Below are 12,627 nucleotides of genomic sequence, written 5' to 3'. Positions count from 1 at the left end.
AAAAATAAATAAATAAACAACGGTGGAGCGATCAGACCCCACCAACAGAGAGCTCTGTTGGTGGGGAGAAAAAGGGGGGGGGGATCACTGGTGTGCTGTGTTGTGCAGCCCTGCAGCTTGGCCTTAAAGCTGCAGTGGCCAATTAACAATAAAAAGGCCTGGTCTTTGGGGGGTTTAACACTGTTCGGATGTGGCAGACCCTGCAGGAGAAAAAGTCAGTCCTGTGATGTAACCCTTTAAATGCTGTTTTACTAAAAAAAAACATTGTGTTAGTATATTATATGCTGTAAATAATCTTTTACAGCAAAGAAGAAATACTGGGTTATATTCCACTTTAAGGGGTGCATTTTAAGGTTACAATTGAACGGATTGTCTCATGGTGAAAATGTGGAAAATTGTTCCAAAGGAAAGTTGCCATCCTACCCGTCTTCCAGTTGCCATCTAACCCGCAAAGGCCATCCTAACCGCAAGTTTGCGGGTAGGAGAGCAACTGGAAAATTAACAAGAAATTATATGGCAGAGGCAACTTACAGAGCTTTGTAAGAAAGGGTTAGGATACTGAACTGGATTTTCTAGGAGCCAATGGATAGGTTAGCAAAGAGGTGCAGTATCACAGCAACAGAATGAGAGGTGGGTAAAGCTCAATAGGAAATTGGATGGCGCCAGACTTTATCTTGGTAGGGCACAGCATAGAATTTAGTAAAAAAATCTGATCTTACTTGGGGTTTAAACTCTTAAACAATACAAGACCAATGATAATTCTATAAAATTGTATCCAAACTGCTTTAAGCGATTTCTCTGGCACTGTTCTGTAAGATGCATCAATACTCTAGTGACTAGTGACACATCTGTTACTATGGAGGGAGGAGGCGTAATGACGCACAGACTCAGTGGCGTAGCTAAGGAGCGGTGGGCCCCGATGCAAGTTTTACAATAGGGCCCCCCAAGCACTCTATACGTAACAATTGATACGGCGCACCAAAACCTGCCAATGGCAACTACAGTGTCAGAGGTGCAAGAAGGGGATGGGGAACAGTTTGTTAGTGATTACCACTATTCAAAGTATCTATAGAAGACATTATTATGAGCACAGCACCAAAAGAGAGCTAATAATGCAGTTGAGGGAGGGCCCTTCGGGGCCCCTCTGGCTCAAGGGCCCCGATGCGGTCGCAACCCCTGCAACCCCTATTGCTACTGCGCACAGTGCATGCAGAGTTGATTAAGGTGGGAGGGGTGAGTGAGAGAACAATGTACTTGTGGTCAATCCAGCATGCCAGATCTTTAGGTGACATTGGGGTGCTCCCATACACATGTACGTTTTTCGGCCAAGGCAGTATTTAGCAGTTACCCAGAGTTTAATCCAGCATGTCCACATAGCTTGAGTTTTAAACTGATTGTGCCTGCACTGCCTGGGGCACATGATGCATGGGAATGTGCATATTTACATTGCAGATGAGTGGTGAGAGCCTTTAGTTTATAATTACAGTAAGGGGACCTGGCTTTGATTTTAAAAGCTATCATGGGGCACGTGTAGTTTAAGAGTGTAGTCCCAATTTTAGCATTGATTAAATCATGGATGGATTGATAGCAATGTAGATGGATTTCCTAGGAAGTAATCATCCATCTTTCAGGTTTTCCACCTTAAGATTAGCATCCTGCTTTGGGTTGTTGTGAATGGCCATATCTGTACAGTTTAAAACCTTTAAGGCTGCTCATTATAAACATTAAGGAATTTAAATAACATTTAATTTACCGGTTTAGACTGAAGCAGCATGCGGTTGTCAGAATTGATGCTGAAACTTGTAGAAGTCATCTGGTCTCCTTCTACGGTTATGTGCAGAGATGGCTTGCTCAGAGAATATTTAGATGCAAACAGTGACATTGCTTGCAAAGCTACTATGGTATCCTTTAAAAAACAAAATAGAAAAATAAGTTATTTTTAAACATCATGTCTACTCTATACTTTTAGGTACATAGTGCAATAATTTAGTGTAACTGCTATATTTTAATAAATGTAAAATATATTTTGATTTCAGTTTACAGTAAGCTTTGAATGTCTAAAATTGTAAAATTGTCTGAAAGTTCAAAAAGCATTTTTAGTGTGAAATCAGTACTATTTGTGTGTACTTTTTCAAATATGGAGTGTCCAGTAATGCCTTAGTAACGCCATATTTTCAGCATGTGTTATTATCCTCTCTGGCAGTATGATAATTTCTGTATTTTGGGGGTCTAAAAGCGGTACAATTTTTTCACAAGCTGTTCCTAAAAGCAGGAAAAAAATAATCCTGCAGTGAGATCTGTGGCAGCCCCTGCACTTACTCATCTCCATGGGATCCAGTGCTGCAATTCTTCCTCCATCCTCTAGGTGGAACTGTAGCCCTATAGTGAGATCGCCGTCTGTCATCATGATGAGAAAAGGCAATCTCACCTGAGGGATCCAGATCCTCCGAGGAACAAAAGAAAAATGGCTGCCAGTTTCTGGATCCTGGGGCAAGTTGAAACCCAGCGCATGCTGCACTCGGGCTTGGGAGTCAGGCTCGGGATTACCGCTCCTGGCTTCTTTTTTCCACCTTGAGCCTGATTCAGGGTTACTGCCAAGGAGGTTAACGGAACAGAGCAGAAAGCAATATTAGTCTTCCAACACATTTGGAGTAATCAGAAAACTCCCATAACTCTGAACACCCATCAATAATTTTGTATGGGTTGGTAGAGATGAACAATGAGATGCTAATAATTCTGACTTACATGCATATGTAATGCAAATTGTATGCCTCTTGGAGTTGTGTCAATCAGAATCAGTAGGAAGTAATTTGATTGACACAGTTCCAAGCTGCATACAGTTTGCATTAAATTTACAGACAAGCTGGAATTATTTTGCACCTCATTGACCATCTCTACTTCATACTGGCTTTATTTGCTTCTGCAGATAGAACTAAGGCAAGAAAATTGAAATAATGTCTGCACAAATACTAGTAACGTACACATCAGAACTGATGACATTTTCTATGTTCTCATCAAAAGTGGAATGTTACTTTAAAGCTCACTATAAAATGTATGTTAATACTGAATACAGTAGATAAGGCAATGGTTTGGACATCTGTTACATTGTTACTGCTGTCGATGTACCATTTCCTGTCAACTGCCTAATTTCCTGGTGACCAAGTCATATCTAATATTAGCCATGGTGTTCAATAGAATAGAAAGTAGGGAAAGGAATAAAAACCAAAAGAGAAAGGTTACAATGTTTTCCCATTCTGGAATAGAATAAAAATATGGCCCTTCAGTGAATTTGTAATGTAATAAGAAAACATTTGTCACTTTTATATTTTAAAAAATTAAGTTTCATTTTTTAAAAGTTACCAGTCACATGTTTTTCCAATTCTTCTGTGTCTTTTTAGACTGCTACTTGATAAGTTCTACAGGAATTAAATGTTCTCAAATGGTTAATGCAGAGCTACAAAGACAATAGAATGTCATGAATTCTGACACTGCTGGGGAAGGTAGAATGAGTCTACAGAAATTTGGGTAAAATGTGTTCAAACTCATGACACAATGTAGAAATATTACAGTGACCAAAATAAGCCACCAGAAGGGCACATTATAGGCTACGTTGAAAGCTATTTAACCACTTCGCATCCAGACCTTGTTTCCCCTCATGGACCAGAGCAATTTTGACATTTTAGCTATGTCCGTATTAAATCAGTAATCATTTTATCCCTACTTAGGACACTTAAATGAAATGTATATCATTTTTTCAAGACTAACTAGATTTTCATTCTATGGCATTTTTCCCTTGAACAATTTTGTTTTTTATGCATTTTAATGGGAAAACGAGGAAAAAAAATAGGAAAAAAAATATTTCTCAGTTTTATCAATTCCAGTTTAAAGATAAAACTGCTATTGTAGTTAAAAAAACAAAAAAAATGTTTGGCTATTTGTGCTGTTTATCACAAAACTTAAATTATGTTCCTGTCACAATTTACGGTGAGAATATCTGATTCTGCAATAATGCTACCAGGTGTATTTTCACTATGAATGGAGAACATAAAAGTATTTTTAACGGTAAAAATATATTTCATTGGCTCAGGGAACATATATTAGTTTTCATCAATCAGTGCTGCATCAGATAGTGTCAAAGGTTTTGCACAGGAACAAGCCAAATTCTGCACAGCACTGTTTCTGCTACAAGACGTATATCTGCGTCCTCGTGGCTTAGATAAAGTCACAGAGGACGTAGATATACTGTAGTGGTGGAAAAAAGTAGTTAAATGAATTGTAATAGTAATTTTTACTATTTACCCTTATTGATAGCAATCAGAGATCACAGCTTATACATATGATATAAGTTTTGAAACAAAACAGTTAAAAATTTAGTTTGCTACATCATACTGATTCCAGAACAAAGAATTATAAATCTACAAGTTTAAATACGGTAATATCTTGATTACAGATTACGTTAACAAACCTGTGTGGAAGAAAATCCTCCAAGATGGTTCCTCTGTTGACTTAGCCACTTCATCACTGCTACTCCCTCAGCAACACGATTTTGAATGACATGAGATAACAGAATATAAGAAGCTGTTTCTATGTCCGTTGAGCTTGGCTGCCACCAACCAGAGGCTTTAGGGATTTTAGATGTCCAGAACCTCAAATCACCTGTAGTCAAACAATGTGTTTAATATTAGGCTATGCTGTAAGAAAGTCAACTGCAGCTGTTCATGAGGAGCCATTAGCAGAGCAACAACAATTGCAAGGCTGTCTCCCTTCCTCTTGCTGTTTACTATTTAAATACTTTATTAAAGGTTTCATATTTTAACAATAATGCATGATTGGTGACATTCCCATTTGCATAAAGGTCACTTCCTAAAGTACAAGTTTTGTTATTTTAACATGTATCTATACAACAGCAACATAAATATGCATATTAACCCTCCTGGCGGTACACAATTTCAGAGGCTGCGTCCGCGGGAGGGATTTTTCATAAAATTTGATTTTTATGCTTTAGCTAGCACTTCGCTAGCTAACTCTGTCCCCCCAGTCCCGCGACACCTAACTAAACCCACTGATCGCCGCCGGCAATATTCATCCCTCTGCGATCTCGCGAGAGCCGCAGCTTCACAATTCAGCCTCACTCGTCGCTATAGCGACAATCTGACATGACGTCTGACGTCATCGACGTCATAACGTCATGCGCAGTCCCGATCCTTCCCATAGCAAAGGCTGGAGCTGATTGCGAGGCTGCGCCATCAAGGGATCCCTGGGAGGTACATATTACGGTGGCAATCACGGGGGATCTGTGAAGAGTGGAGGGACTTGGGGGACATAGTTATCTAGCCAAGTGCTAGGTTAAGCATATAAATTACATTTTATTTTTAAAAAATCCTCCTGGGGCCATGTGATCCTCTGCGGCGGCTAGCCCGAGTATAGCTCGGGCTTACCGCCAGGGAGGTTCAAGTAAAAAAATATAAGTTCAGCAGCATAAAAAGCATGCTGGTCTATGGGCTGAATTAGTAATTTCTAAAGGCCTTGAGAGCACAATGAAACACCTCTAAGACATACAATATCATCAGTACATAAAGAATGAACAAATGGAACAGAGTTAGAAACCTGTACTACATATGTAGAAGTAGGGATGGTCACTGGGGGACCCACAATAGCCTGTGTGACAAAGACGAGACCAGGAGCCAAATGGTGCAGTATCATAGGATAAAATTAGCTTAATATTACAGGAGTAGTTATACTCACAAAGGTGGGTTGCTGAACCTTCAACCGCCATATATCGCCTATGGGGAAATCACCGTCCCTGCTGCTTGGTACTCCAGGTCCTGCTGGAACAGGGTGGTCGCTCTCCTGGGGTCCTTACTAGCTGTGAATGGCACCACACTAGTGGAAATGACACCTCCAAAGGAGGTGTAGTAAGCAATAAAGGGTGGAGGCACCCAAAAATAAATATCTCTCAGAGTATACGTTATAAAGACGTGAATAAAAGCATGAGGTATCTTACTTCTCTAGATGAACCAATCCAGAAAAACAAGGGTTAAGATTAGGTTAGGTTTATTCAAGCAAAATTAAAATTTTTAAATTGTGCTTGAATAAACCTTGTCTGAACTAAACCCTTTTTTTCTGGGTTGATTCATCTGGAGAGGTAAGATAACTCATGTATGTATGTCTTTATAACGTATGCTCTGCGAGATATTTATTTCTGGCTGCCTCTTCTTCACTGTACTACATATGGACTGTTTTCCACTACATCATGCAAAAAGCAATCGAACATGCAGTGTGATTTCATCACAAGTTCTCCAACATGAGCTTTTCTGCTTCTTTTTCTTTTGTGATTTTAACTAGATTGGCTATAAAAATAGCATTTTTATGTTTTATGGGTAAATTGCAACAAATCGCAATGCACAGTGTTTTGTCTGCAATTCCAGCACTTAAACTGCAAGAGCAAAATAATGACTACAAAATAGCTCTATTCTATGGTCAATTATTTATTTCATTTTTATTAAATAATTTATATGGCGTATGTTTCAATTTCATAAACCATTTAAACCATCTGCACTTCATTTAAACCACTCTAGTGTTAGGTCTGGGTGCACGTTATAATAACACTCCAGTCTGTGAGATGAAGGCTGTGCACATGAGTTGCCCTTAAAATCTGACAGATTTGGAGTGCGTTTGTAAAAATAGTGGGCAGTTATTGCCAAGTCATAATGTGCCATGCTAACAGATTACTACCCAAGACTGAATGCTATAATTAAATTAAAAAGTGCTTCAGCAAAGTATTATTTTAATGATCTGCAAACATATGCAACCCTCTTATTGTACATTTTTTTTATTTTTTTGCATTTTTACCCTAACAAATTTGTTTTTTTTAATTGAAATGCACATGTTTTAGGTCACAATAAATGGGGAACGTTTTAAAATGATTATTGTGGTCTTATTTTTTACATCACAGAAACCTGCCATTTAACAGCGCTGTGTATGTTTTTTTTGTATCCATTGTATTTTTTCCATGATGATGCAACCTCCATCTTGATACAGCAGCATTCCTATAACTGTAGTTACATTTTAATACAAAAAAGGATAACAGATAAATATATGTTAATTTTGATTGGTAGCCATAAATTGCTAATCAATGGAAACCCTTTTTTTAAGTACCGTACTAAAGGAACTGTCACGAAAATCTTAAAATATAAAACACATACAAAAAAGAAGTACATTTCTCCCAGAGTAAAATGAGTCATAAATTACTTCTCTCCTATGTTGCTGTCACTTACAGTAGGTAGTAGAAATCTGACAGAGCCAACAGGTTTGGGGCTAGTCCATCTCTCCATAGGGGATTCTCAGCATGGCCTTTATTCTTTATAAAGACATTCCCTGAAAAAAATTTATACAGATGCTGGCCAGCCTCCCTGATAGCTGTACACTATTTTGGCAGTTGGACGAAGCAACTTCCATTTACTAAGTGCTTTTAAAAATAAAGAAATCCCTGAGAACCCCCCTATGAGAAGTTGGGCTAGTCCAAAATCTGTCGGTATTGTAAGTGACAGGAACATAGGAGAAAAGTAATTTGTGGCTCAGTTTACTCTGGAGGAAATGTACTTCTTATTTGTATGTGTTTTAAATTTATAGATCAAGAGTCCGCTCAATTGGTTGATTAAAAGAGTCTAATCTTCATTCAAACATGGTTGAGGACAGAGGCATTAGCTTCTATGTCTCTGTCCACAATCATGTTTGAATAAAAATTGGACTTCCCTAGTTGAATGCATCCTCCTTTAAAGTATTTGCTACTTGCCTGGCTGAACCATAATCCAGCTCCTGAATGACAACAGTTGAGTAGTAAGAGTTGTTTTCTCTCTTATCTTACTTTTTGTTTTTTAAGCATCTCTTGACACAAAAGATGAGCCTTGAGATTAATTTTACTTTCTGTCCTTTACATGAATATTTCTGTTGTTTAGAACAGAACCAGCATGCTACTGGCTAATTTCCTTTAGATTATTATCTGCTGTTGTTGGACAAAAGACACAAATGGCTGTCAGTGGCAGGTACAAGGTTTAGTTACCTTCATTCTCCGCTCGGTTGTTGAGAAGGTCTAGACCTTCTTTAGCTTTACTCCTTCCAACCAAAGATAATGCATATGTCACAAGGCTTAGAGTATAGTTATCAGAAACGACTTCATTCATCTGAGACTCCAAGTAATTTGTAGCAGCTGTCATTTGTGAAGAATTCTGATGAGAAGAACATTTGTTTCAAATCAAACAATGCAAATCAAGTCACATTTCATAGCACTCAGAGGTTTCATTTAAAGAAACTTATTGTTTTACTATAGCAGTTTTTTAGTATGGCATTCATTTTCTCTAATATACAGCCAAATGTGCATATAAAATGCTCAATTTACAGTACATACAAACCACAATGATACAGAGTTTCCCCTTTATTCTAGAAACAGAATGAAAAATACATTTTTAAAAGCCACTGGAGACTGGAGTGCAAAGAAGAAAATACATAAAATGTATCTGACTTATCTGATAAGGCAAAAAAAGCAATATGTAGCAATATTCACAGTACTGTAACTCTGAAAGTACCACTATCACAAAAAATGTTTACATTAAAAATACACACACATATATATATATACACTTATATATAGGACATACATTACATTTTCCAAGAGTAAAATGTGCTGTAAAATACTTTTTTTTCCCAATGAAGCTGTAACATTCAGTAGGTATTATTAATCCAACCTTCCTGACAGGTTTTGGACTAATCTAACTCATCATGGGGGATTTTGTTTTTATTTTCTTCAAAGCACTCCCTGAAAATGACCTATGTAAAAAATGCAAGCTGGCCTGCACATTATTTTGGCAGTTGGACTGTGCCACTACCATCCAGGGAATGCTTTTGAAAATAAAGGAATGCCTACAAAACCCTCAGGACAAGATGAACTATACCAAATCTGTCCAAAATGTTAGATTAATAATACCAATTGAAAGTGACAGCGACATAGAGAAAAGTATTTATAGTGCATTTTACTCTGGGACAAATGTATATATACACATGTATTTTAATTTTTAAAATGTTTAAAATGTTTCAAGATTGAGGTCCTTTAATAAGCAATGTGTAATTGCTATTTGTAAAAATTGGTTTCATCTGAAGAACGAATACTTTATTTGATGTCATTTTCCACTTTGTATGCATATACAGTATGTACACAATGTATGGGCTTTAAAATGTGTGTGTGTGTGTGTGTGTGTGTGTGTGTGTGTGTGTGTGTGTGTGTGTGTGTGTGTGTGTGTGTGTTTAGGTGGTTGCCAGCCACCCCCTAAACTTATGAATAGGGAGTCTGTAACCTACATTATTTGGCTTTGCAGACAGCAATGATATATATATATATATATATATATATATATATATATATATATATATATATATATATATATACAGTAAAAACTTGAATAGAGAGTAACTTGGTTTAAGAGCGCTTTGCAATACAAGCAAAAATGTTTGTGAAATTTTGACTTGCTATAAAAGCAATATCTTTATATACAAGCAAAAAAAGTATACATGCGTCACGTCATCACAACTGAGCCGATAGTCCTTCTCCCTTTGGCTCTTCAGGATTGTACTTAAAGCGGATCCGAGATGACAAACTAACTATAACAAGTAACTTGTCTATATATCTTATCTAAAGTGTAACCAGACGTGTGCTGACGCGGCGGATTTCCTCCACAAGCGTATAATTGAGGACACCCAGGCTAGGTGCTATGCACCTGCAGAGGGAAATTCCTGTCGGCAGGTGGAGCTGTGGAGTGCAGAGGAACAGCTCCTCTGCCCTACCACACACGCCAGACAGGAATTGTACGAAGGGAAGAAACGCAATCGCAAGAGAAGCGATTGAGAGTGAGCACAGAGACAGATTGTGTGTGTGTGCATAAAATTAGTCGCCAACCCGCGACTGTGCACACACCACAGCAGATAAGAAGCAGGAACGCGATCGCGAGAGGTGCGATCGCCAGACGTGACACAAGGTACAGCAAGGCAGAGCACGAGAGTAGCAAAGGCACAGCAAATAATACAATAAGGAAATACGGAAAATAACAAACGCTAGCTAACCGCGAACACCGCACTCATTCGCAACAGTGCACGCGGTTATGCGCGGTCTCCACGTGATAAGCACAATAGAGACAAGCACGCCTAACTAACCATTAACAGACAAACATGAAACAGAGGACGCGAGCGCTTGCTTAACGGTTACCTCACCGAGCCTCCAGCAAGCGCAGCAGACAAGACAGACACACGAAAACAGGGACAAGCGACAGAAGGATCCCCAGCGCTAGCGAAAAGTGGCTAGCGCGATCCCAGAAGACAGAACAGAAGGATCCCCAGCGCTAGCGAAAAGTAGCTAGCGCGATCCCAGGAGACAGAGTAACAGAACAGAAGGATCCCCAGCGCTAGCGAAAAGTGGCTAGCGCGATCCCAGGAGACAGAACAGAAGGATCCCCAGCACTAGCGCTAGGGCGAGTGCGATCCAAACACACGGCAGACAGAACAGATGAGGTAGGCAGAAACAACCGCTGTTCCAACCTACACTCCAGACTCAATCAGAAGGATCCACAGCCGCTAACGCTAGGGCTTGTACGATCCAAACACAAGACAGACGGAACAGGCAAAACAGATAATACAACTGACTGGGCTAGAAGGGGAGCCTAAAGCAACCCCCAGGAATTAACTATACTAGATAGCAATGGCTGACACTCCAGCAGTGTCCATCAGGAACAGACCATGGAAGGGAAATGTCCAGCAAAGCATTCTGGGAGCAGAATGCTTTTATAGTGCCAGTCATCAAAAGAAGGCAGGTAACGGATTTGCATGACTAATGTATGAAAATCCCTCAGCAACACAAGCTGCACAACTGACAGAAGGTCTCCTTTCCAGAGTCCTGCAGCAAGCAAACCTAAACAATGGTCAAAAGGCTGCCTGCCTGCACAGGCAGCTGAGCGGATTCTCACATAAAGTTTAGATAGTTTACACAGCAAATCTGACTGCAAACAGCTTTAATAGAATATGATTATTTCTTCCTGTGATACAATGACAGCGGCCATGTTGTTTGTAAACATTACACAGAGGCAGGCTTATCTGCATCTTGAGCAAAAAAAAAACAAATCCCCACTCCTCCTCCCTTCTGCCTCTGAAATCTCTGGCTAGTATTATCTCCCCCTCTTCCTGCCCAGACTGAGCTCCCATGAGCCCTTACTACTGTCTGAAAGTGCCTTGGCTCTCTGAAAACCTGTGGGCATGGCTTGTTTAGTTTATTGTTAAGTTCCTTGTTATAGTGACTCCAAAGACCTCTCATGGGCATGCCTTTAAGACCCTGATCAGTACTGCAAAGTACTTAAAGATGCATACCTTTCTGTAGCTTGTGCTCTCCTCTTTCATTTGATGATTCCTGAATCGCCGTTCTACACCAAATCATTTTCATTTGATTTCAATTTCAAAATCGCAGCTGCCACCTTGGCTATGTTATAACGTCTGGGTCACCCCTGACTTCTTTGTTAGAGAAGTGCATTACTGAATGAAGCAGGAAGAGGAAGTGACACGCATGGCCATTGCAAGAGGCTCCTCCAGAGGGGTCATAGCACAACTTTGTTGGAAGTCGTCTGGCTTAACCACTTCACTACCACAGTGCTAACCCCCCCTAAAGACCAGGCTATATCTTTGAAAATAGGCCACTGCAGCTTTAAGACCAAGCTACAGGGCCGCACAACACAGCACACTAGTGATCCCCCCCCCTTTTTCTCCCCACCAACAGAGCTGTCTGTTGGTGGGGTCTGATCACCCCCCCCCCTGGTGTTTATTTATTTTTAATATCAATATTTATGTCTGTGTTTTTTTTTCCATAAAGATTACTATTTTCTTTATTCACCCCTGCTCCCTCCCTCCCCCCGCCAGCCAATCAGCGTGATCAGCTGTCATAGGCTTCAGCCTATGACAGCAGATCCCTGCCCAGCCTATGGAGGGGACAGCCGTGTCACACGGTTGACCCCAGTACAGCGCTGCTGCTGATCGCAGCGCTGTACTAACTGTAAAGACGGCGATTACGTCGTCCAACAGTCTCCCGAGTGGTGACCACCGCTCAGAGACTGAAGGCGAGGTGGAGCTAAGCCCCCCAAGCAGGAGATGCGCGCACAGCCTGCACGCAATCTCCTGCAAACTGCAGCCCCAGGACTTGATGCCAATTGGCGTTAGGAGGTCCTAGGGCTGCCGCCACGGCCACGCCCGTGGGCGAGGATCGGTCTTAAGGTAGTTAAAGGCATGCCCATGAGAGGTGTTTGGAGTCCCTTTAAAGCCACACCAAAAACAAAACAAAACAATGGCAATGATTCTGTTAGCTATAGTGAAATTCTTGTTTAAATGTTTTTTTTAATCATTTTTTTACTATAACTGTTTTTGGATTGTGGAACGAATCAACTGGGTTTCCATTAATTCCTATAGGGAAATCCGCTTTGATATAAGAGTGCTTTGGATTACAAGCATGCTTCCGGAACTAATTATGCTCGCAAATCAAGGTTCCATTGTATGTGCAATAATTGAATACATCTGGCTGCACCACAATTAAAATAATACTCT

General features: G+C 40.0%; 1 protein-coding gene across 3 annotated transcripts in view; it reads right to left on the bottom strand.

The window, feature by feature from the left end:
* The window catches only part of CD109 (CD109 molecule), a 255,948-nt gene that overhangs the window by 33,428 nt on the left and 209,893 nt on the right, over positions 1–12,627 (bottom strand). For all 3 annotated transcript variants that reach the window (XM_068281496.1, XM_068281495.1, XM_068281497.1), the window contains 3 exons: positions 8,063–8,228; positions 4,466–4,656; positions 1,754–1,906 (listed from right to left, as the gene is read on the bottom strand). In XM_068281496.1, the coding sequence (XP_068137597.1) occupies positions 1,754–1,906; positions 4,466–4,656; positions 8,063–8,228 (510 nt within the window). The remainder of the gene's footprint in view (positions 1–1,753; positions 1,907–4,465; positions 4,657–8,062; positions 8,229–12,627) is intronic.

This window comes from Hyperolius riggenbachi, chromosome 4, assembly GCF_040937935.1.
Source record: "Hyperolius riggenbachi isolate aHypRig1 chromosome 4, aHypRig1.pri, whole genome shotgun sequence".
Taxonomy (NCBI): domain Eukaryota; kingdom Metazoa; phylum Chordata; class Amphibia; order Anura; family Hyperoliidae; genus Hyperolius; species Hyperolius riggenbachi.
This window is presented reverse-complemented; position numbering and strand designations above follow the sequence as displayed.